The sequence below is a fragment of the Eurosta solidaginis genome, chromosome 2 (genome assembly GCF_040869045.1).
Source record: "Eurosta solidaginis isolate ZX-2024a chromosome 2, ASM4086904v1, whole genome shotgun sequence".
NCBI lineage: Eukaryota > Metazoa > Arthropoda > Insecta > Diptera > Tephritidae > Eurosta > Eurosta solidaginis.
In genome coordinates, this window is record NC_090320.1 from 247,700,891 (window position 1) to 247,721,708 (window position 20,818).

At 38.1% G+C, this 20,818-nt stretch overlaps 1 protein-coding gene across 2 annotated transcripts; it reads right to left on the reverse strand.

Moving 5' to 3' along the window:
• Window positions 1-1,982: 1,982 nt before the first annotated feature.
• On the reverse strand, window positions 1,983-9,400 carry LOC137240798 (uncharacterized). Of its 2 annotated transcripts, none has more exons than XM_067767553.1 (5): window positions 9,127-9,400; window positions 5,492-6,044; window positions 5,064-5,423; window positions 2,997-3,203; window positions 1,983-2,926 (listed from the first exon to the last, which is right to left on the reverse strand). In XM_067767553.1, exons 2-5 carry the CDS (start codon window positions 5,929-5,931, stop codon window positions 2,098-2,100), a joined length of 1,836 nt encoding a protein of 611 aa, XP_067623654.1. In that variant the 5' UTR covers window positions 5,932-6,044; window positions 9,127-9,400; the 3' UTR covers window positions 1,983-2,097. The 2 variants fall into 2 exon arrangements, with proteins under 2 accessions (XP_067623654.1, XP_067623655.1); XM_067767554.1 differs by lacking the exon at window positions 9,127-9,400 and adding an exon at window positions 6,103-6,216.
• Between the last annotated feature and the right edge of the window lie 11,418 nt (window positions 9,401-20,818).

The window sequence follows — 20,818 nt, forward strand, 5'->3', positions numbered from 1 at the left end:
ATGTGTTTGACAGATTGTGTGAAGTGAGTAGCTATGTCCACTCGCCCAATTTGCGCATCATCAAGGACTCACTATATGACAAAAAAAGTAACATGCTTACGGAAGCCATTAATAAACACACACACGACAGCCATAAAATCTTCTTTACAGATGCTTCTGTAAATGACAACGGCACTGGGTGCGGCATTTACAATTTCTCTAAGAAAAATGACTACATGTTTAAAATTAATTTCAAAACTTCCTCCACCTTCTGTCTGTCTTCTTGAACACAAAAAGTACCATAAACTCATGTGTTGTAGCAACGGGAATTTTGAGGAAGCGGTCATCATCTGGATGCCAGGTCATTCTGGAATCTCAGGTAATGAGCACGCGGACCATTTAGCGAAAGAAGCTACATCGTGTGAGAATGTTGTGGACGTCAAGTTCACTATTGATGAAGCATTGATGAAGACACATTAAAAATCAAATTTTTGGAGATTGGTTCTTAGAATTCAAGAACTTCTCCAACAATAAACCTAACACGTTAGACTACATTATACTCATACTCATGTGAAGGCATGGTTCAAAAAATGCACCCTATCTGCTCGACAAATTAAAATACTTAACAGAATCATTGTAGGTTACACCTATGATGCTGCCTATCTACATAAAATTAAAACTCGCAATCATACTACATGCATTTGTGGCCAAACAGACAATTTTTTTCACAAAGTTTTTGAATGCCATATGCACAACAACGCTAGAGAGGATTTTGAATTTTTTAATAATAATCATAATTTTAAGGAAATATTTCACAACATGGATATCAGCAAAATAACACAACTATCAGATTTCTTAATTAAAATTGAAGCTAATTTTTAAGTTTTTAAATTTTATTTTGATTTGGTGCGGTTCTATACCGTCCACCGCGCTAAATATTCGTTTAAGTAAAAAATAACACACGCTAAAGCACACGTCAATATTGGTTTGATCGCTGGCTATGTCAAGCAAGTTGAAAATACATCCCAATTGGCTTAATCATACGATACATACTGAAAGAACAACAAGCACAAGACGTGCTAGGAGATTTATCACGAAAAAGGAGGGATAACCTGGTGTGTTGGAGCACTGCTTCTTGCCATTTATTTCAAACTAAAAAAAAAAAAAAAAAATACAAACTCGCTTACAAATTTCGGAATCTTTTTACTAGGCGCAATATTCTGATACGATTTCAATGCGATTACAATTTACAATCGATACGCAAATTTTATGCACACTGAAAAAGGCCTTTAATATTTATTTTCATTCTCTGAAATTTCCAAAAATATATTAATGTTCCGCGAATGAATTCATTTTGAGCGGAATGGGCATCGTTTCGATTTGCTCAAGAAATGAAGGACATTCAGTACTAAATAATTAATGTCTGAATTTATTATAAGTTTATATTTATTCTAGAAAAAAAAAATTGAAGAAAATTTATTTGAAGAGCAAATTCCAACTATTGATCGATTTGGCATGGTATAGCCTATAAAATAAATTTGAACGAACAACAAACAATTTCATCTTTTCTTTTCCTGGTACACAACCACCAATAATATGTACTTTTAATATGAAAGGGTGTTGGAAAACTATTGAAATGAAAACATAATTATTACGAATACAAAAGTTTAAGAGTTATTGTTGGGTAAGCGCATCTAATTGTCAATGCTTCCAAACACATGCACTTGACGTCTTGTAAAACTCTTAAATGAACTCGTCCACACAAATCCAGTATTATATTTAAATATTTGCATTAAACATTCAAAAACTGCTGTATAAGTACAAATAATTATGTTATATACATTGCCGTGGTTATCTCTAGGCGGAATATATAATGTGATCTTGGAGCAATGATCGGATAATAAGCTCAAATAATATACAGTTTCGCAACGAGTACTCCTTCTTTTCATATAAACCAATAATTTTCAAACACCCACCATACAAACACATACTTTTATTAAAGCAAAAATAAAAATATACTATCCCAACATTTTCTTTCGTTTAGATATACACAAACTTAATTTAACACGAAAAAAAAAAAAAAAAAAGTAAAGAACAATCTTTATAAATATGATTTTATTAACCACTCGTGCAAGCTGACGTTGAGCTAACGTCTGCTGCTGTTGCAGCAATCAATGCATCCGCCGCAGAGTTTCCGCTAGTGCTACTTACATTAATACTTTCAATTAGTTCACTACTACTAGTACTACCACTACTAACAATATACTTTTTATGTCCTGTTAAACCACCCTGCTTATTAATATAAAAACTTTTCTGTACTGCCAATGGACTTGTACTTATATCATCCACATTCAGTCTATTAAGAAAGCTTGCGGCTGCTTTGGAGGCGCTATCGCAGGAAGACGACTCAATACTTATGCTAGAGCAACCACCAATTGATGATGTTTCACTTTTTATGTCATCTAATAGTGTTGCATCATCTTGCATATCTGTAGACATTGGTTGAACATCATTACCGCTAACGCCAATACCGCTGCTGTACCCACTTCCCAATGTAAAGCCGCTGCCTGCAGCAGCTCTGTTATTGCTTATTGAAATTACCGATTGTCTTAACTTATCATCGCTATCTGTTACAAAAATACCCTCATCCATAATTCCACCATTACCGCCACCACTTCCTCCAATACACATTGGCTCACTGCCACCCGACACGGAAGAAGTTGTCGAAGAAGCAGATGAACATACACCTGAGGTAGTTGTTGAGTCAATAATGCCACCACTCACACTGCTACTTGGCGATGAACATGCTGAATTGTTATTATTTGTATTTGTGGTGCATAATTTCGAAAGAAAGAGCTTTGGTGTTATGCGGCCACCATCATATGTACCCGAATCAGGACTGGGGCATATGGAGGATGGCGATTGACAAATGGGCGAGGAGCCGCGACTTAAATGATTCGAAATAAGAATGCTGTTATTATCACAATGAATTAAATATGCGAAAAGACAAAACTTACCTTTCTGTAAACATTTTCTTCAAGGGTGGTTGGGAGTATATATTCCAATTACTACCCGTTGCACTTTCTTCTAATTCAAATTTACGTTTTACCGGACCTAATTGTGAAGGACGCATAGCTATTGGAGACATTGAGCGGCGTGTAGCGAACGTCCGTCTGGTCGGTGATGGCGATAAACCATATGGCAGTCTCATGCCAGCACGATTACTGCAAAAACAAATTAATGAATTGGGGGGGGGAAAATTATCTTTCTCGGGGAATGAAGAATGAAGCAGAAAAAAAGCAAAAAAAACACTCCAGAATATGTGTACTGGATATTCCGGACAAATATAAATTTACACCAAGCATTGGGGTTTTTCGGCTGTGCCAAACTCGCTCGGTATATTTACTCTGGAGAAAATTTTCAATGCGTATACTTCCATATTCTCTTTTTTGGAGAAGTAGCATAAAGTGGATCCAGTACATTCCGGTAATAGAACCCACTACCCTTTTTACCCTTGTTTTTGTTGTTAGTGTAGTGATAAAGACACTCACCGAAAGCACCATTAAGTTACAAATCCAATAATCTCGTGAACGATTTAATATGATCGCCTTAATACTTCTAGGCCATCCCTTCATCCACCCCCTAGTTCCATGAACTTTGGGGTCGCCAGAGCCTCGGCTGATTTGGAGAGCTATAAATTGCGCTGGCAACGCCTTGAAAGGGTTGCCCTACACAACCCCTTGAATAATTTGGGTATTTTAGTCGCTTGTTACGACAGGCACACCTGCCGCGGGTATATTCTAAGCCCCCTAACCCGCTGGGGTATTTCCTTTGTCAACATATTGAACTACCCAAGCAGACATATACTAGAAGCCGGGCAACGTGCTAAATGTATGAGGAGGAACCGTAGTGAAAAACGATGAAATCTCCCAGCGGGTCAGGGGGTCAGAATATATCCGCGGTAGGTATGCCTGTCGTAAGAGGCGATTAAAATACCATATTCAAGGGGCTGTGTAGTGCAAGCCTTCAGGTTGCCAGCGCAATATATAGCTTCTCCAAACTCAATTGTCAACCTCACCTATTCGCGGCGAATCATGTTTCACTAACAGACGATGCTCTGGCGACTCCAAACTCCTCGTTGAACTTGGGGTGGGGAGGGAGGTATGGCCTGAAGGTTTGATGTGACCATATAAATCGTTCCCGAGATGGTCGGGCTCGCACCTGCGTTATCGGAGCGTTCCAGATCTGTATCCGGCAAAGGACCATCACATCGATAACACTCCCTAAAACCTTCGGGGAGCAACCTTATCGCTACAACAACAACAACAACTTGAAATCCAGTAATACATAAATCAGTAATTTAACGGTGGTGCGGCCTAAATACGTGCCCTGGCAACTTAATTTGTGTTCATGTAAATTAATATTTATAACAGGGTTTTCCCAATGCAAATGACGTTATAATTGGAATAGATAGGCTATGTATTGCGTATTGTAACGCCAGGAATCCTGGGGTAATTGGTTGTTTTTATTGTTCTCACAACAAGAGTCCGTCAATTCTATTTATAGATACCAATGAAATTATTATTTCCAAGCAATAATACATTTCATCATTACCCAATTTGACTTATGTGAATATACGAAAACCAGGACGAAACCACCTAAGTCATTGGATACATAGGTAAACAAGAGACCACCCTAGGTGTGAGCAAAGGCAACAATGTTCAATAAGCAATAATCAACCCTACATGCACTACACACTTAGGCCCACTTTGCAAAATGGCAAATTATCTTTATGACGCAGAAAAAATTTATAAAAAATGTATGACTTTAACCCCACATGAAAAGTTAACTCTGTGTTATGGAAATAATTTGCCGTTTTGCAAGTGGACGTTGGTGTACTGTATAATAATACACAACTCTAAGGTGTTAGCACCTTTATAAAAGAACTCTATCCGTGGTTAGTACTATAAGCGGGTTTATTCGTACACTTAACATTTTGAGATGCTTCCTATATTTGTACCTGAATTTCTTTTGTACGCTATAAATATATGTTGTTATATGCTTTATTTAAGTCTAAACAATACCTGGTTGGACTAGGGCTGGAACAACTAGCTACACCCGAGGGCAATGTCACTTGCAATGGATTGCTTAACTCCTCCGATTTACAGGACCAATTCTCAGCAACTAAAGTCAAATCTTCCCAACTTTGCGACATTTGCATGGCACTATGTACTTCACGTTCATGATTTGCTTCACGACTATTCAACATATCGACACATTCTTCTTGACGCAACTGTGAGACTCTTGGTGTCAAACATAGCGGTAATCCACTAGACGATGTAACATTCCCAGCAGCACCAGCTGCTCCATGTGGTGTATAACTGGCTGAGTAACGGCGTGCGCGTGGTGCAAATATATTATAAACAGGCGCTGGTGAGACTTCCCTAAAAGTTTATAATTAGATGATTACAATTACAATATAAAAAAGTGGTTGTATAAAAAAAATTAATACCTGGATGAAGGGTTTGAACGTCCAATATGTATACTTTGAGAGAAATTGTTGCCAGTTGAAATATCACCATCACGCATTACAAAATTTTGATTTTTCTTTGGTGTTAAAAGTCCATCCCTTCCTGCTGAGACACTGGCAGAATTGCCGCTGCTATTACGCATCGCCATAGCTGCTGCTGCGGAACGTGTTGTCATAGATGTGGACGCTGGACCAGCACGTAAAATGGGTACACTCAAACAACGTTTTAATGTTTTGCTATTATTATTACTTGATTCAGTTCTAATAGCTGTCGTTGGTGGTGTTGTTGTGGTTGCCCCAGCTTGCACAGAACTTGATGTCACTTCGTTAGTTTCTGTTTCAGTTTTGACTATTTCTGACTTAAATATATTTTTGTTGTGTGAACCATCAGCTGTATGAGTTGTTACTTCTTCTATATCCATTATGTGAATTTTTTAAATCTTTGTTTTCTATTTTTGTTTTTTTTTCGATGCCAATGCTTTGTAAATCGCTTGTAATGCGTTCACTAGTTTTTATCTTAAATGTGATAGATAGCCTGTTCAAACGAAAACAAAGTACATATGTATGTAATTGCTTGTGGGACTATGCACTACCTGGCAACTTGCGTAGAGACGTTGGGTAAACCCAGAGGCGGGTCGCAATAGATATGGAATCGGGCGGTTCATAACCTGCTGAGCTGTTAAATACAAAACCGTTCGGTGCTCGTTTGATGTAATGCACCAGGCATACATACATAGATGCCAGATAGCAAAATAAATGGGCTTTTTTGCTGCCAGCATACATATTAAAATCGAGAGTATATTTGCAAAGCTACTAGATTCGCTGTCATTTAGCGAATATACTGCTGGTTTTAGATCCTAAAGTTAGCAAGCTTCATATTCATATCAGGTAAATATTAAAATAAAAAAAAAAAATAATAATAAATGTAAGGCGCGCTAACCTCCGAAGAGATCTATGGCCGAGCTTCTCTCCCAATTTGCGTCGTGCTCCTCTTGATTTTCCCTACAAATTGGCCGGACGGGACCTACATGTTTTAAGCCGACTCCGAACGGCATCTGCAAGGCAGATGAGTTTCACTGAGAGCTTCTCATGGCAGAAATACACTCGGAGCGCTTGCCAAACGCTGCCGAGGGGCGACCCTGCTTAGAAAAATTTACTTCTAATTGAAAAACCTTATTTCTAAAATTTTGATGTTGCTTTGTCCGGGATGCGAACCGAGGGCATACGGTGTGGCAGGCGGAGCACGCTACCATCACACCACGGTGGCCGCCAAATATTAAAATGCTTCTCGATATTTTTACTTTCACTTGCCAATTGTCAACAATTAAGAATGTAAATTTTTCTGTTGCGGAAAGTCAAAATGCGGAATTATATTTTTTTTAATAACTTCCGGACATTTTTGAACAGGTCAAAAGTAAAGTCTTGGCCCAAAAAACCTATGCTTCGTCGGCATAGTTTTTGGAAAATACCAATAACAACAGATAGTCCGTCCCAAATTAAAATTAGAAGTAAGAAAAACTTGAGACGATGTACCTCCGGAGAGAGTTAGAGGGATTCAAGGGGTTGATAAGCGCAATGCAAAGCTTTTTAGCTTCACAGCTTCCACAACCCAATTGTCAACCTCACCTATGCGAGGGGAATCCCACAGTGACCCACAGTTCCTCATGGAACTAGGGGGTGGGTGGCGGGATGGCCTAGAAGGTTCAATGTGGTCATACAAACCGTTCCCGAGATGGTCGGGCTAGTACCTTAATGGTGTTTTGTTACAGGAACGTACCAGATCTATATCTGGCAAAGGACCATCAACACTCCTCAAAACCTTCTTGGAGTGTTGTTGTTGTAGCGATAAGGTTACTCCCCGAAGGCCCCGGGGAGCGCTAGAGTGTATTTGTGGTTAATACAACAACAACAAGAGAGAGTTAGAAGTTGTTCTAGAAATACACTAGTAGTGTTGAGAAGCATTTTCTAAAGTATTTTGATTTTACTGGTCCCGTGGTTTCAACATAAGACTTTCGGCATGGTAGGCGAGCACTCAGTAAGAACGTCTAATGACTTACTATATCTAAGCCGTCACAACTAAACATATTGCTCACAGTTTACATCTTAGCTGCCACCGCGTCGTTGTGCTTCGAAGTCGGATACACAATTTTGTAAATGAAAATACCATAAACGATTTCAGATAGAAAGGGCCACTTGGTTGTTGGTTACACTTACACTGACACTAATATATGTATGTAGAAGGTGTAAAAAAATAAGTAAATTAGTCATTTCTGACTCGCAAAATGTTTGCTCAAATATTTGTCAATTCGCTTCAAAATGCTTGTCTCACGAAACTACTACGTTTCAAAACTTAAATGAAATTCGTCTGAAAGACACTCTACCTCAGATTTTCAAAAACGTTATATCACAGCAAGAGGTCAATAAGGGATGCGAGGGGTTGATAAGCGGAGTCCATAGAAAAAGGAGACACTTTATATAGTAAGTAGTTTGGAGATAAATCTTAACCAAATGCTTATTTATTAATAATGAATGCATGTTTGTGCCTGCCGCTGTTTTAGCAGTACTTCGTCCCATCCAATAGGTGCGATCACTCATAAATTATCATCAATATCCTCTAACTAAAGTTCGAGGAAACTTGCAGTTTCATCAAGGTTGGTCCAATAAGATATGGATGTTGGAGATGTTGGTTACAAAACCATCAATTGAAAACATGGTTGGTGTGATGGGGCGACACATTACAAGCGCAATATAAAATGGGTATGTTAGAGTTGTAGAGGCGGCCGCCGTGGTGTGATGGTAGCGTGAAACAAGGTTTTTCAATTAGCGGGTCGCCCCTCAGCAGTGTTTGGCAAGCACTCAGAGTGTATTTGAAAAATGAAAAGATCGCAGTGAAAACTCATCTGCCTTGTAGATGCCGTTCGGAGTTATCATAAAAATGCCCCACCAATTTGTAAAAAAACTAAAAGGAGAACGACGCAAATTGAAAGAGAAACCGGGCCAAAAATCTCTTCGGATGTTATCGCGCCTTACATTTATTTATTTTTTTTATGTTAGAGTTGATTTTGGATGAGTAAGAGTTTAAACTACTACAGTATCCCAATCGAAGTTGAACCAGAGTGAGGTGGTTACTTTTCTTAACTGTGAGTTTAGCGTATTTATCTTTGAGAAACGAGTTCACCAGGCATTTTATTAGTTTCCGCACTTTTTGTGGATGTCTTAAAGGGCCTGTTTGTGCTTCTTATCTTCGAGCGGATCGTTGTTGTTAAGTGCTGGATTTCTTCATGCTTTTGTTTTTTCTTTAACAGCTATGTTAAGTACCTGTATTTCTCCAGTTTCAAGGGTTTATTTTAGCTTGACTCAAATGTGATTTCTATCAAGTTTTTTTGTTCTAATAAATGGGTATTTGTTGCCAGCCATTTTAACTCAGATGGCAGCACCAATTGCATTGACGAATGCCCATTGATATCGCGTCTCCACCATCTTTTTCAATTACTAATAACTACAAAAATACATATGAATCTTAGAAAAATTTTATATTTTTAGCTTTCTTGAACTTTTATATTTATATTTTTACAAAATTAATTAAAGCACCTAGGGAATTAATAGCAAAATTTTACCTTCAAATTATTATCCTTTCTCCTCGTTTCTGCTTATGCATATGCACAGAATTCTTCGTCTTTTGTGTACCTAAAATAGCCGATCACACGATTTTCTCAGGCGAATTTCACTGTACAAACGAATTGTTATATTTACAAAAAGCAATGCAATTTTTCACTAAATGTCCAAAGTTTACTTAGCAAAAATTGTTTTACAAGAATTTGCACAATTTTAATGATTTTTCCGACTTTGAAAAATGCGAAAATTCTGTGCTTGCTGACATCTCTGCTGCTACTTATATCAGTTACTCACAAACTTTTTGTAGTGCAGCGATTGTCAAACTGTGCTTTATTAGTTCCGTTCAAGCGAGTTTGATTTTGCTGGTTATTCAGCATTCTTGTGAATTTTTGTTTTGAAGATATTAGGGGATGTTATTTTTAAATTTGAAATTATGAATATGTAAAGTACATGCGTTGTTGTAGTAGCAGTGCTTCGCCCCACCTAATAGGTGCGACCGATCACAAATAGTCATCAATATCCTCTAACGGGAGTCCAAGGAAACTTGCTGTTCAACAGGGGTGGACCATAATGAAAGGTGTGTTAGAGGCGTTGGTTTCACATTACAAAAGAGATGGTTGGTGTCATGTGGGGACACATTGCAAGCGGGGCATACATTTTGTATGTCGGGGTTGATTCTGGATAGGTAAGAGTTTAGCCTGTTACAGTATCCAGAACGAAGTTGAGCTAGAGTGACTCGCGTTTCCCTGGGGAATATGCGTTCCCATTGCGCAAGCTTTGGGTACTGTTGTTGGAGTACTGGATTCACCGGGCAATTCCTGGCATAAAGGTCCGACGCCTGTTTGTGGAGTTCACTGAGGGCCTGCTTGTGTTTTTTTGCTTCATACGGCTGAGTTCTCAGGTGCCGTGTTTCCTCAAATGCCTAGTGTTGGCTCATCAATCAGATGTCTGTTGGGATGCCCAGTTTTCTGGGTATTCAACAGGAACTGTTTGGTTAGCATCTCATTTCTCTCCCTGATAGGGAGTATTCTCGCCTCATTATGTAGATGGTGTTCTGGGGACATAAGAAGACAGCCTGTGGCGGTTCTGAGAGCAGTATTTTGAAAGACCTGCTGAAACGTGGTAAACAACTGGACCAACCATCCTCATATAGGCAACTTTGTATGCTGGATTCCCTAGGGAAGATTTTCGAGCGTATAATGTATTGTTATTCATAGAAGGTCTTTTCACACTAATGATTTAGAGAATGTAGTGTTCGACAATTCCGTTATAGAATACATAGATACGGCGAAAAACTTAGGTGTAATTTTTAACAAAACATTGACATAGAAAGACCATATTTTTAGAACGGTTGGAAAAGTGTATGGAATGCTTCGTACACTATGGTTAACACAGTATTTCACGCCTTTGCACATAAGACTACTTCTCGCTAAAGCGTACTTAATACCTACGCTACTCCATGGGTGTGTGATTTACTCAAACTGTGACTATCTGTGCAAGAACAAACTAAATGTTGTTTACAACAACATTGCTAGATATGTTTATGGGTTGAAAAGACTTGACCACATATCACAACATGCTGAAAGGTTGCTAAACATTTCTTTCGAAAATCTTTTAAAAGTCAAAACACTGTCCTTCCTCCATAAGTTGATACACACGAAGGAACCTGACTATCTATATCGTAAGCTTATTTTTCTGCAATCATCAAGATCGGTGCTTCTTCTTAAGCACATTAGATACCGCAAGCTAACCTCTGAGCGCCAATTTTTTGTTACTGCAATACGTCTTTGGAACTCCCTACCTACCACTATTAAGTAATGCTCTGCACTTGAAAAAAGAGCTAACATCATTTTTTAACGACTCTTAAACTGGATCTCAAATTGATGTTGTTAAAATGTTCATTTCTAAGTCCTTTTCTTTTCTCTGTGTCTTCTTTCTTCATTTGATAAATACTATTCGATCTATAATCAGCCAAAGGTTATCATCACTACTGCTGTCTTTTAATATTTATTAATTACTTTTATTTAGTTTTAAGATTTACATTTACATACATAAATATTTCACCATTATCCGTTATATTTAATTTAATTTGATTAATCTAATTTATTATTATTATAAATCTTCAATTTTTTATAGCTCATGCTATTCATGACTAGCACTGTTAAATAATTTGTCAAAATTGTTGTGCTGGGAACAAATTTTCAAATAAATACATACATACATACATAATTAGTGAGCGCCTACAGCTGACTCTAGAGAGACCAGGTGGCTTATCGAATAATCAATATAGATTTCGCAAATCAAGATCCACCGTAGATGCAATACAAACAGTCGTCAATATAGCTAGAGAATTTATCTCTGGAGGCCAAAATAAAAGGAAGTTTTGTGCACTGATTACGTTGGACATCAAGAATGCTTCTTCGTTATTCCAGTACCACCACGGGTAAACCACCTTGGTTCTATTAAGACTTGATAATATTAAATCTAGACTTTATACGCGTTTCAAAAGATCTGGTAAAGCTATTGATTTTTCTAAATTTTTAATGGCGTGCTCCAATTTTCATAGTCTTAACCAGCACTGTTATAAAGGTTACTTATCATGCTGCAAATTCCAATTTACTAATAATCCGAAACGTTTCTACAGAAGGAAAACTTTTGGTTTCCCATCTACTTTTATTTATGGGTGCAAAAACGCTAATTCTGATCACGAAATCGCAGATTTATTTACTGAATTCTTTAAATCAACCTATCCAGTCTAATGTTTATCCATATTACTTGGAAAGTTCTAATAATATTTTAAACCCATTTATTGATAAAGATACTGTTCTTAATAATCTTCTTGCATTGAAACCGATATCTTCACCGGGTCCAGATGGTGTTCTTAGTTGTGTACTTAAGTACTGTGTTGTCAGCTTAGCTGAGCCTATCTTTAAATTATTTAAACTGTCTCTGGAGTCCGCATCATTCCCATCAATTTGGAAACAATCGTTTATTATACCTTTGCATAAAAAAGGTAGTAGGTCTAATATTGAGAACTACAGAGGCATAGCTAAGCTCTCAGCTATCCCTAAAGCTTTTCAGCAGATAATTACATACCAGCTTCAATATATGTGTAGCTCTTTAATATCACCTTGTCAACATGATTTTGTGCATCGGAGATCAACAACTACCAACTTGCTTGACTTTACGTCTTTTGTTATGAATGGTTTTTTAGATTGCAAACAAACAGATGTAATTTACACCGACTTTAGTAAAGCATTTGACTCTGTTAATCACGAGCTCTTAGTTCACAAACTTGATTTTCTGGGCTTCCAGCGCCTTTATTAAGTTGGATTTCAAGTTATCTTGAAAATAGGACTCATCGAGCTTTCTTCAACAACAATCTTTCAAACTCGTTTGATGTAACTTCTGGCGTGTCCCAGGGTAGCCATTTGGGTCCATTACTCTTTACCCTGTTCATTAACGACTTACCAAAGGTTATCTTACATTTTAGAGTTTTTATGTACGCAGATGATGTAAAACTTTGTTACACATATATGCCTTCAAGCTTGTTCGGTTTTAGCTGGTGTACTGCAAATTTACTATTTTTGAACTGCTCTAAATGTAAGCAAATGACTTTTCACCGTGTGAAGCCGGTCCTGTTATCTTATATACTTAACGGCAACCCTCTGGAGCGGATATCTGTTGTAACTGATCTAGGTGTTATTTTTGATCCGAAATTAAGTTTTACCACACATATTTCAACCACTATAAACAAATCAACTGGTTTATTAGGTTTTATCAAACGTTGGTCTAAAGAGTTTGATGACCCTTATTCACAAAGATCCTTTATACCTCGCTGGTACGTCCTATTCTCGAGTACTGTTCATGTGTTTGGTCTCCAATCTGTCAAGTCCATATAGATCGGATTGAGTCGGTTCAGAGACGGTTTTTAATTTTTGCATTACGAGGTCTCAACTGGGAATCAAGTACTCATCTTCCACCATACAGGAATAGGCTTCTTCTAATTAATTTGCCATCTCTAGAGAATCGTAGAGTATTACTTGGCGTTATGTTCATTCACAAGCTCATCATTGGCGTGATTGACTCCCCTGACCTAATCAGTCAACTCAATTTTGCGGTTCCTGCTAGGGCCTCCAGATATTTTGTGCCTTTTCATTTACCTCTATGCCGGCAAAATTTTGCTAGAAACAGTCCCCTGCGTCATTGGCGCTCGCGTTACATTGATTTGTATAACTGCATTGGCTTTGAATGTTCGTTTGCGGCTTTACTGCTATATTCTTAGGTTTAGCCTGATATTTTAATTTTATTTTTTCTTATGTGATGTCAAATTTTTATAACATTCTAATTTTCTATGTACCTCTTTTAAACTTTTTAATTTTAAGAATGGCTCTGTATTGAGATGCATATCTGTCTATTACAATAATTAGTGGACCGCTTTATGTTTGCGTCGACTTTAAATAAAAAAAAAAAATAAATAAATGTAAGGCGCGATAACCTCCGAAGAGATCTAAGGCCGAGCTTCTCTTCCAATTTGCGTCGTGCTCCTCTTGATTTGTCCCTACAAATTGGCCGGACGGGACCTACATGTTTTATGCCGACTCCGAACGGCATCTGCAAGGCAGATGAGTTTTCACTGAGAGCTTTTCATGGCAGAAATACAATCGGAGCGCTTGCCAGACACTGCCGAGGGACGACCCCGCTTAGAAAAATTTTCTTCTAATTGAAAAATCTTATTTCTAAAATTTTTTGATGTTGCTTTGCCCGGGAGTTGAACCAGGGCATACGGTGTGATAGGCGGAGCACGCTACCATCACACCACGGTGGCCGCGACTTTAAATAAATAAATTAAATTAAACACTGCGAACTGGATGCAGATAATGGAAGCGCTGCAAAACTTCGGCACACCAGCTTACTTACGCAGAATAATAGGTAGCTATCTTAAAGACAGAGCACTTCTTTTTGACACGGAGGCATCCCACAGGGATCTGTTCTCGGTCCAACGCTTTGGAATGTAATGTATGACGGGTTGCTGAATATTGATCTACCAGAAAACACGCAAATTGTGGGATATGCTGATGATATTGCGGTGGTAGTAGTGGCCAAGAACTGGACCTGCTTCAAGCATTATGTAATGACGCCGTAGCAAGAATAAAGGAATGGCTGACCAATACGGGACTGGAGTTGGCTAGCCAAAAGACGGAAGTGGTATTAGTAAGCTCCAAACGGTCGGCGAACGAGTTAGTCTTAACTGTCGGGGATCATCAAATCACTTCAAAGGATTCTCTAAAATACTTAGGAGTGCACATTGACTCTAAGTTAACTTTCAAAGAGCACTTCAGAGCGGTGAGGGAGAAAATTACCAAAGTTAATGGAGCACTTATGCGAATAATGCCTAACATTGGTGGTCCGAGCGAAGCTACACGTCAGCTATTGTCCACACTAACCAGCTCAATAATACACCAGCACCAGTGTGGTATGGATCTAAACGGACCCATCAAAAATATATATTAGCGGCGTACCGACTTGCTGCAGCAAGCGCTTATCGGACGGTGTCCGACGACGCGATCCTGGTGCTAACCCGGAAAATCCCAGTGGACTTACTGGCAAGCGAAATGGCCAATCTGTATAACACTAATATCGAGCGACCATCTGAAGAAGCCAAGAAAAGAGCAAGGACACAAACAATAGCTAAGTGGCAAGAACGGTGGGAGGCCTCGAGTAAAGGGCGTTGGACCTTCACGCTGTTTGAAGCACGGCGAACTGAACTACCATCTCACGCAGATAATGAGTGGACATGGCGGTTTCAAAGAGTATTTATGGAAGCGTAGGATAGAGGAAGATCCTCATTGCCCAATGTGTACCACGGAGTTAGAAAACGCAGAACACGTCATGTTCCACCACCCCCGTTTCCACGCGGAAAGACTCGCCTTGCATGGAGTCTTTGGTGAGGAACCTACCACGAGAAATTTAGTATCACAAATGTGCAACAGGAAAGAGTGCTGGACTGCAGTGAGCAAAATGGCATTTATGGTAATGACACGCCTGATGGATGCTGAGATGCTGAGAGGGAGCGCAGAGAAATGCGCATGCGAAGCAGTGGCGATTAAATCGACACTCAGAGCAAATAGCGGGAACCTGGACGCAGGGACAACAAAATGAGAAATATGGAACGCCACCCTGAAGTAATGCGAAAGTGGTACCGGGGTAGGCTACGGACACACGGTTGCTGCGACGGTAGCAATTATGGTGCATTAGGGATTTTGACCAATTGCTTTGTATGTGGTGATGAGCGTTTCTTTGTCTTTTCCCCAAGTACTGCTAGCAAGGGATTTGAGGATTTTATTACGGCTCTGGATTTTCGGTACAATTGCGGCTGTATGCTCACCAAAATGTAGATCCTGATCAAAGGTCACAACCAAGATTTTGGGGTGTAGGCTACCGACTGTCCTGCACCCGTAGTGCCATCGACATGGATGTTCAAAATGGTCGACATTTGGGACGTCCATGTTGTAAATAAGGTCGCAGAGGATTTAGTCGGTGAGAATGCCAGGTTTCGCGAGGCGAAAAAACTGGAGATCAGGGAGGTACATGCGTCGCACGGTGGGGTATTTGATCAATCTAGCTGGCCAAAAGTCGATTTTTTAAAGTATTTCAATTTTTTTTAAATATACTCCCTGGCGTTCCTAGATGTCCACGGAATAGTATACATACCCCAAAACCCATATGCAACGCCAAAGGAGCTAACCGCGCACATCTAAAGTTGTATAAAAATTCTGTGCAGTTCGATGTATTTTTGGATTAAAAAGCAATATACCCTTCTAAGCTAAATAATTGTTCACTTGTTAGGCCTTAATCAAATCTATTTACATTTTCTTTTAGGACAGGTAAATGTGTTTTTATCGATATTTCGACTTCAATTAGAAGTCATCCTCAAAAATCGTTGGATGTACCAGATCGAATCCAAATAGAAACTTAAGACGTTTTAGAAAATTCAGGAAAATTCCGCGAATTTTTATGCAAATTTTCAGCTTTTCGGTAAGAATTTTTAGAATTTTTCTGAGAGATAAATTCTAAAAATTCTTACTGAAAGCTAAAAATTTGCATGAAAATTCGCGGAATTTTCCCGAATTTTCTAAAAAGTCTTAAGTGTATATTTGGATTGTTGGTGTTATATAATAATACATATTTTTATAAAAATATCGAAAATAATGAAGGTCGAAGCAAAACTTAGTAAAATCTGGAGAAATCTGAATGATGATGAATTTTGTAGATGAGTGTAGATATGTATGTGTGTTTGTATGAAAAATTTTAAGGTCACTTTATCTTACTTAAAAAGTTGACTTAAATCGCCCCCTCCCAAATCGTGCTGGATCCCCCCTGATTCAAGGGGTTGTGTAGCGCAATATATAGCTTCTCCAACCCAATTGTTAATCTCACCTTCGAGCGGCGAATCCCGTTTCACTAACAGACGAGGCTCTGGCGACCCCAAGCTTCTTATGGAACTTGAGGGTGGGGTAGGGAGGGATGGCCTGAAGGTTTAATGTGACCATATAAATAGTTCGCGAGATGGTCGGGCTGGTACCTCAATGGTGCTGTGTTACCGGAGCGTACCGAATCCGGCAAAGGAGCGTCACATCGATAACACTCCCCAAAGCCTTTGGGGAGTAACCTTATCGCTACAACAACAACAACAAATAGAGCTTAGCCTTGCCGTTTTGCCCGGTTGCATAAAAATTTACTGCTCGTCTCAGTTTAAGCGTCAGAAGTGGTAGACCTAAGCTTTAGTCAACTTCAACTATGGTTTAAACAACCTAAAATACCATATTGACATACATGCCAACCTAATATAAACGCACGCAAGTCATTTTCTGTCAAAAATGTCTCATGCACATGTATGAGAGCAACCCAAATTGAATTTGCTGCGTGAAAACCTAACTCGATTTCCAATTTTTGTTCTGCGTGACATTTAGATTTGACGTTTGCACACATGCTTTACATTGTCGCAACGCATCACAGTGGACAATTTGGCTTCGCTAGCGGCATTTAATTAAAATTTTCAAATTTGAAAAACCGTTAATTTTTTCTTAACAATCGATAACAAATACATTCACTAGATTTGTGTCGATTTTTAAAAGCTCAGCTTACAGCTGATGAACAGCTGTGAGCTGTCAAAGTCAGCACATGTTTTTGCAAGTGTTGTGCAAAATATTTCCGCCTTTTTGATCATCGTTTTCGTATTCGTGTTAAACTTGCAAATTTTATTATTTTCATTAAAAGTTTTGTTATATACTAACGCCAAGGTATGTATTATATAAAAAAAACTGTGGTTGTGATCTGTGTATACTTATGTTATTTATAAAACGTAATCGTGTTTAAGTGTATTAGCAACTCGCCCATTGTAACGTACACCTTTTTTTCGTGGAGTAGAACTTTCAAAATTCACCTAGATTCAGTGTAATTTAAAATTTTCCTATATGTGTAAACCATTGTGTGTCCAAAATGTCCAAAATGAACTGCGAGTACCTGCGAGCCTTCAATTTATTGTACTTTTTAGGCAAAATGTCTGTGTCAAAACGCACCCTTTTTTTAATATGGCATGAAGAAGCGATCCCCACCAAGAAGTTTCTCGCCGTAGAAAATTATGTTTTTGGTACCGTTTTGAGTAAAATTACCTATACTCAGAAGGAGCAGTGCAAAAATGGAAAGAAACTGCGCAATTTTGTTAGTAGGCTTATCCAAAAGTGGAAGGCCTGTGGCAGAAGTAAGGTGTTTTTCGAAAAAATTAACCAAGAATGGCTAGATACACCATTGGTATTGTTGGGAAAAAAAGCAAATGAAAATATTGGACGGCCGGAAAAAGAGTTTTCCAAGTGCTGCAGAAAAACGCAAGTCAATAAGATGTCAGGGCTTACAGAGGAAGTGTCATGTGAAGGATTGTTGGTAGCTGCAAACGGCGGACCTGAGTCGCAGGGAAATTGAAAATATTAAGAGCCAAATATTAAATATTGTACCAACTTATATAAACTCATTGATTATTGATCACCAATTTCACATGACCATGCTTGATGGTAAAACTTTCAGCGTCATTTCAGAATCTTCTTCGCAATATGCGGAATCTGCAAGGAAACACCGAGAAATATGAATGACTTAAATTTGGTGAAGAGCTTTCCAATTAAAGTGAACCTCTTTCAATATGGGCTATCCAGTCTCCACGCCTGGATAAGGTTTTTTGAATGTATTTTGCACATATCCTATAGAATACCAATAAAAAAGTGGCAAACTCGTGGTGCTGACAAGGATATTGTTGGACAAAATAAAACAAATATACAGCAGAAGCTACGAGAAGAAATGCATTTGTTGGTCGACATACCAATGGCTGTTACTGGAAATACCAACAACGGAAATACGGCAAGAAGGTTCTTTCAACAACCAGATGTAGCCGCTCGTATAACTGGGGTGAACGAAAATTTAATATATCGATTCAGCGTCGTCTTACGAGCACTTGCATGTGGATACGATATAAACACGGAGGCATTCAGACTTTACGCAATGGAAACTGCCGAAATTTTTGTTACTTTATACCCTTGGTTTTACATGCCCTCGTCTGTTCACAGAATTTTAATTCATGGAGCAGACATAATCAATCATTTTTCGCTTCCGATTGGTATGATGTCCGAGGAAGCGCTTGAAGCCAGAAATAAAGATTATCGGAACATCCGTGAAAATAATACCAGAAAAAATTGCAGAAAAAATACAATGGAAGATATAATTAACGCTCTTTTTGTTTCTTCCGATCCGTTAATATCTTCATTGTCCAACGGCTCATCAATTTCCTATTCCAGAAATATTAGTTTCGATAAGGAAGTTAAAAGCTTGCTTATAATGCATCATTTTGAAGATGATTTCTCTGAATCTGATACTGAAGAATCTGATTAATATTTCTTTTATAATATGGTTTCTCTTTGAGTTGACAATTTTTTTCTTATTTTATATATGAATATATGGTGGAAAATGTTTATTGAATTAAAAACAAATTAAAAAAAAAATTAAAAATTAAAAATAAAAAAATTTAAAAATAAAAAATTAAAAATTAAAAAAAAAAAATTTAATTTTTTTTCCAAAAATTGTTTGATTTTTTTCTGAATTGAGAAAAAAAAACTTTTGAAGATAACTTCTTTACTTTGGAAGTTATGAATAAAATGCCGCTAGCGAAGCCAAATTGGCCACTGTGCGCATGCTTATTTGGGTTCGGGCAAAAAACGCCGGTTGTTTGCGTGCGCTAAAAAGACGTAGTGCGGTTTTATTAGGTTGGCATGATAGTTTCGATAAAATTGTTCCGCTTTTTCTTTAAATTCTAAGAAATTTGCCACAATATACCTATGTATAGTAGACAAGCGCAATCCGATTTACTTGAATAGACTAAAGCAATTTTTATCTACACATACAGTATAATTGTTGAAAAGCACAAGATAACAATGTTGGACCGCTTTGAGCGACCAAAGCGTTTATGTAAACTTGCCATCAAATTGTTTTAACACCTCCGACTTTGACAGATAAGTGTGCCCAGGGCCGAAATAACCCTCAACGGGGCCCTAGACAACCATCAATTTGGGGGCCTTTTTTTCACGACCGTTCCCTTCTTTTTTCGTTTAAAAAATACAAACTTATATCTTTTATAAAAAGCAGCTTTGATTCTTTTTAATTGCGAGAAGGATCGTTCGGCAGAACAATTTGTGATTAATGTTAAAAAATCCGAAGAGCTCTTTGTGTTAGGAAATACATCGGCTAATTGATCTTCCATTATGACTATGAGTTTTTGTGCATCAGTGTACCTGGAGTTCACGTAACTTTGGAATTGTTTCAATTCAATGAAAAATTCTTCCAAATCTCTAGAATAAAAACGAACTAAGCTATTTATAGCTTCGTGGGGGTCTCCATCACTTAGAGAGAAGTTGATAAGAAATGCAAATCTGTCTGAAACTTCCATATATTTTCACTGTGAAGATTGTCGATGATTTCGAGGAAACCTTTTGCCCTAAAATCATCGCGAGGCGAAAATTCTAATTCTGGAGCATTTCCGTCATTAGGTTGTTTTTTATACGACGAGTACGTTCTACGATTTCTGTATAACCTACACCAGGTAATAATTGTTTTGTTTTTTCCTCGAAATCATTGAATTTTTCACGGAATGAAACTAAACTCTCTTTTTTTAAAACTTCTTCAAGCATCTCTATAATTTGTACATTAATTTACGATTATCAATGAGGAAACTCATGTCATACATGTAATGGCCGGAAGTCAGCTTATTGGTACTTTTTTTTTAATCTGATTTGACACAAAATACATGGAATTTAGGTGCTTGTTTGTTGGATGTTGCCCTGCCACCACCTTGCATGGTTCCGTTGTAGGGGAACTTTACATATCGACCCATTTAAATACCGTTTAAGAGTTAAGTATGAAAATAAAGATAACCTTGGCCGCAGTTCAAAGTAGTTTTTAAAATGTAAATTTTTTTTATAGTTAAATAAGAGCGGGATGGGTTTATTTTAAGGCGGCCGACCCGTGTGAAAGTTAAGTTTGTGGAAGGGACGCAGCAAATTAAATGAATATCCAGAAACCTGGGCATCCAAACAGACATCTGATTGATGAGCCAACACCGCCCAGGGGCTTCAGGAGTCATCTCCGTGTGCA

What these genes read in the sequence shown, in the direction of transcription:
- LOC137240798 (XM_067767553.1), bottom strand. Translation starts at nt 5,931, where the DNA reads ATGGATATAGAAGAAGTAACAACTCATACAGCTGATGGTTCACACAAC. An exon ending in CGTTCAAACCCTTCATCCAG is followed by an intron (nt 5,424 to 5,491) that starts GTATTAATTTTT and finishes ATAAACTTTTAG; the next exon opens with GGAAGTCTCACCAGCGCCTG. An exon ending in TCCAGCCCTAGTCCAACCAG is followed by an intron (nt 3,204 to 5,063) that starts GTATTGTTTAGA and finishes TTGTTTTTGCAG; the next exon opens with TAATCGTGCTGGCATGAGAC.